At 38.2% G+C, this 5,098-nt stretch overlaps 1 protein-coding gene across 1 annotated transcript; it reads left to right on the top strand.

The window, feature by feature from the left end:
- Window positions 1-541: 541 nt before the first annotated feature.
- On the top strand, window positions 542-1,003 carry LOC147450978 (uncharacterized). The gene has a single exon (XM_086520843.1). The coding sequence runs from the start codon at window positions 716-718 to the stop codon at window positions 920-922; it is 207 nt and encodes a 68-aa protein (XP_086376969.1). The 5' UTR covers window positions 542-715; the 3' UTR covers window positions 923-1,003.
- Window positions 1,004-5,098: the final 4,095 nt, after the last annotated feature.

Below are 5,098 nucleotides of genomic sequence, written 5' to 3'. Positions count from 1 at the left end.
CCACTAAAACTATACAATACAAAAGGATGAACATCTTCAAATCTACTAACATGATATGGAGAAAGGGGGAGCTCTTTAGATGTGTTGCAATCTACGACATGAAGGCTAAAGTCCAAAACAAAAACAAGTCCTTTCGCACGCGACAAAGAGGGAGAGAGGGGGAGAGAGAGAGGCCGCCGAAGGCAGCCGGCCGTACTAGTGTATGCCTATGATATCTCCCTTCTTCGCCAAGGCTTGTTTTAGAAAATCCAAAAATGAGTGTAACCGAAAAATCCTCATAGGTGATGATTGAGAGGCCAAAAAGTGAAAAGGCTGCTTTCATTAATGAACCTCCAGCTATGAGCAACAGAGATCGCCATAACTTTGTAGAGGGCCCAAATGTACCTTTGTCGTTTCTATTAACTTAAAGAGACCTGCTTGCCCTATCTTTTGGCAATCTACTTAATTGAACGTGGGTGTCAAAAGTAGTGACGGTGTGTGTGTGTCTGTGTTTGAAGTTGTGTATAAATAGGTAAGGAGGGCCGTCGCAATGTAAGAGTTTAAGAGAGGTAAGATGGTGAAGGGGCAGAGGGCGATGAGGGTGGTAGTGTTGGCGGTGGTGATGTCGGTGCTGATCGCGGCGGGCGGGGCGGGGGCATTGGTGACACTCAAGAATGCGTCGAACTAATTTGTGGTGACGCTGAGCACCAACGCCAGCAGCAATCCTGGGCAGGGCATGAGGATAGAGGCCATGGGGGGGTTTGTGGGCATCAGTCCGGGAGCCTACTTCCTCACAAACCAATTAACCGTGCAGTACACTTTCCTGCTGGATACCACCTTCTACGTCATCCGGGATGCGGCCCTCCAGCTCTATAACAACCGCCTCAAAAACGGTGCCATAGATGGCGTTACCGCAGCTGTGCCCGTCACCGGCGAGTTCTAGTCCTTCCTCTCCTCTCCTCTCCTCTCGATGTACCCATTCTCTCACTTCAGAATAATGACGAATAGTCGAGTCGAGTCCAAATGAATTTTTAAAGTCTTTTTTTTTGGTAAAGCGACTAGTTTGATAAAATCTTAGTATGAAAACCACTAAAAAAGACTCCTTTTTCCTACATGAGAAAATTTCTAAATCTTCTTGTGATTTTGCGGAACCTTGGTCTTAACACAACCATACATCCACCTTGGTCCTATTTCCCTAGTCTTTTATTTTTCCTTATGGCAAGTTCAAACACAAAATCACGGGCATTTAAGCTTGGTATTTTGCCACAGCAACAAGGCCTCGTCCAATGTTGATTACTTCATCTCTCATTTCACCTTTTCTCCCACATTTGTAGTCGACTCTTTGCCCTTAATTACTTTTAGAAGTGGGAGGGAGAGAGGGAGAGAGAGAGAGAGAGAGAGAGAGAGAGAGAGAGGATTTTCTCTTGAATACAAAACCAAAGGTTGCGACCAAGATCATTAGTTGAAAGTTTTTTATCACATAGATCTTTACTTGCCACTTTGGGATCCATAGTATGATTTTGTGAGTCACCTATATACTTAGAATATCGCACTTTTTTGAACCAAACCAATTGAGACAATAGTCGAAGTAAAAAGAAGGTGCATCTTACTATCATTTCTTTTTGTGTTTTGGCCATTTGTGTGCTCACAGTGGTTGCAAATCCATTGCACAAAAGCAATAATAATGGCACCTTCTCTCTTTCTCTATCGCACTTCAGGCCAACATGTGTTTTGCTACAGTTCTACCAATTGCCATTTTGTTTGAGTGTGCCACCTTCTACAGACCTGCTTAGAGGAAGCCCAAAGGATAAAAATCCCTACATCCATTATCCAATTGGTTGTTCTCTCTCTCTCTCTCTCTCTCTCTCTCTCTCTCAATCAATCAATCAATCAAAATATACTACCTACTATTGGGGTACTTTATTACTACCGTGTCTTTCATCTTTAATCACTAGTTTTGATCAATTCTACGTGAAGAATTTTGATGCATATTGAGACCCAAGATTGTAGCAATAATTCTAGCTACCAGACTTGCAGTATTTTCTTAAAGAATGAGGGTTGTAACAAAGGACCTTGGATAATTCATGATTGTATAATTTGGTGACACATAATTACAAAGAAAGTCGACTCACTTTCTATATTCAACCTCTACTATATGTACACTCAGATGCAATGTATGCAATACAATGCCTATATGATTGTACCCCATAGGATCAAGTACTTTTTTTATAAATGCAAAAATTGGCCAATTGTATTGATGGTCATTTCGTTTTTTGAAACATATTGTGCAATATTTCATGATAAAATTGTGACTTTATGATAATGCAACTTTTTATTATGTAGTATACATTCAAATATTTGGTCAAATCACTCTTGAAGAAGACAAGATAGCATGAAACTCCCCGTATTATCTAGGAACATACAAGAATTTGAGAAAAATTATGCATCAGGATATTGAGTCGAATGTGAATTTTACAATTAGTGGATGCCCCCGAGGGGTGATTAATACCTTGGGGGTGCACTATGTAATTATGTTAATGTATAACGTGAGTTTGATAGGATGGGTTTTAAAATGTAAAATTTTTAGACAATTTAATAGAGACGTACATTAAAATAAGGGGGTTTTATATTCTATTTTGAAAAAAAAATCCTAAAATAAGAGTTCATTTTATTCATTCAGATAAGCTAAAACAGGGTTTCTTTTAATACCTCAGGAACGCAGGGGGGTATTTAACAATGAACCCCCCGAGATCAATACGTGATGGAAGGTGACCTTTGCATCAGATGCCTTTATAGAACTCTCAATGTAGTATCTTTCCAAGGTAAATGTAATGTAATTTTGTGTTATCACTACTCCATCCAATTGCAACTTAATTTTGTTTGTGTTTAAAGAATCACAAGTGGACCGTTTAGTTGTCCATTAGGTTATGCTCAACACTTGTTATTAGAGTTACTTCATATGAATCTGAGGGAAATATATGTCACTCTTTGCAAAGAAACCTTGTTTTGAAAATAGTCAAAAACATTATAAGAGGACTCTCACATCCCTTTTGTGTCTATTGTGCATGCTCTCCCTTTCTACCACTCTCTGCCTACCTTGTGATAGATGGTCAATTGCTTCATCCTTCATCTAGACTATTGAAGCTTGTAGTGAAGTAGCTCAACTACAGAGATAGACTTCAATCGACATTAAAGTTTTCCACACAAGCTTGCATCATTAAATTTAGCTTAATTGCTGTATGCAAGTGCTTACAACATCTTGGAGGTGCACTTTGTGTCCAACTTTGAGTGTGATACCTTCCATACAATTGCTTAGAGGAATCCCTACATCCATCCTTTGCTATTGACCAATCAATTGTTCTCTCTCTCTCTCTCTCTCTCTCTCTCTCTCTCTCTCTCTCTCTCAATATACTACCTACTATTCGGGTGCTCCAATGCTTGCTTATGGGAAAACAACCGTGTCTTTCATTTTTGATCACTAGTCTTGGTCAATTGTACATGAAGCCTAAAGGAAACTTTTTTATGCATGTGTCTTTTATTTTTGATCACTAGTCTTGGTCAATTGTACGTGAAGCCTAAAGGAAACTTTTTTATGCATGTAGACCCAAAATTCTAGCAACAGTATTTGCTTTTAGAGATTTGAAAGAATGAGGATTGTAACAAGGGACCTTGAATAAGTCATTGTATGATTTGGTGACACATTAACAAAGGAAGTCGATTCACTTTCTATATTCAAATTGCTTATCGAACTTTGTACACTCAAATGCAATGTATGATAAAATTCCTTTTTGATTGTACCCCACATGATCAAGTAATTTTTAATAAATGAAAAATTGGCCAATTTTCTTGATGATTACTTCGTATTTTGAAACATACTATGCAATTATAATATAGTATTTCATATGATAAAATTGTGACTTCATAATAATACAAGTTTTTATTATATATTATATGGTCAAACATTTGGTCAAATTATTCAAATTTTTCTTAAACAAGACAAGATACCATGAAGTTATCCACCAGCCTAAGCCTAAGATTTGGTATCAGAGTTACTTGATTTTTGAAGCTTTAGACTTAGTTATTCTTATGAATCTAGAGGAAATTTATCTCACCTTTTGAAACAAACCTGTATTTGGATATGGGAAAAAAGATTCTAAAAGAATTCTCGCCCCCCTTTTGTGTGTGTTAGGAATTCTCTCCCTTTGTATCCCTCTTTGCCTACCTTGTGATAGATGGTCAATTGCTTCATCCTTCATCTTGACTATTGAAGCTTGTAGTGAAGTAGCTCAACTATTACACGTCATGCATGCAAGTACTTAAAACATCTTGGAGGTGCATGCATGATGCGCAATACATGTGGAGTTAAAAATCCACACAAGAAGGCTTCTTCTACACTTCCCAATAGTGAAATAACATTTTTCAAGGACAATGCAAGCTATATCGTGGTGACTTTTCTCCTCTAGCAATTTTTACATGTTTGACATGTCATTTGAGCTTCCTAAGGGCATGCATATGAGCTTGAGCATGATTGACCTACTCGCCAATTGGCTCAGCATCTTAATGATATTATATTAGAAACCTTGAAGAGGAGTATCCTTTGAGAACCAATCATGATTCGGTTGATCATCATAAATTCAATCGTTTGTTGTTGAGGATAGATTGGATCAAGATAACTACCCAATGTGGGCTTACATGATGATGTAAAGTTGATTTGGATAACTACCCAATGTTGCGGATAAACTGGATGGGATAAATACCCGATGTGGGCTTACATATGATAAATTGGATGGGGATAACTAGATTGGGATAACTACCCAATGTGGGCTTACATGATGACACATGTTCTTGTGTAAAAAAGGGAGTTTAGAATGTCATGCAGGGCATTGATGTACATCCACCTTCTATGGATATAGGCTTTGATGAGGATGTTGTAGGTTCTGGTAGGTTTGTTGCTACTAGAGTTGTTTTGCCTACATTTGAGGAATCTCGTTGGGATGTTAGATATACAGGGAGTTTGGAATGTTATGCAGGGCATTGATGTACATCCACCTTCTATGGATATAGGCTCTGATGAGGATGTTGTAGGTTCTGGCATGTATGTTGCTATTAGAGTTGTTTT

Source organism: Adiantum capillus-veneris, chromosome 9, assembly GCF_014529385.1.
Source record: "Adiantum capillus-veneris isolate H3 chromosome 9, ASM1452938v2, whole genome shotgun sequence".
Taxonomy (NCBI): domain Eukaryota; kingdom Viridiplantae; phylum Streptophyta; class Polypodiopsida; order Polypodiales; family Pteridaceae; genus Adiantum; species Adiantum capillus-veneris.
This window is presented reverse-complemented; position numbering and strand designations above follow the sequence as displayed.

What these genes read in the sequence shown, in the direction of transcription:
- LOC147450978 (XM_086520843.1), top strand. Translation starts at nt 716, where the DNA reads ATGAGGATAGAGGCCATGGGGGGGTTTGTGGGCATCAGTCCGGGAGCC.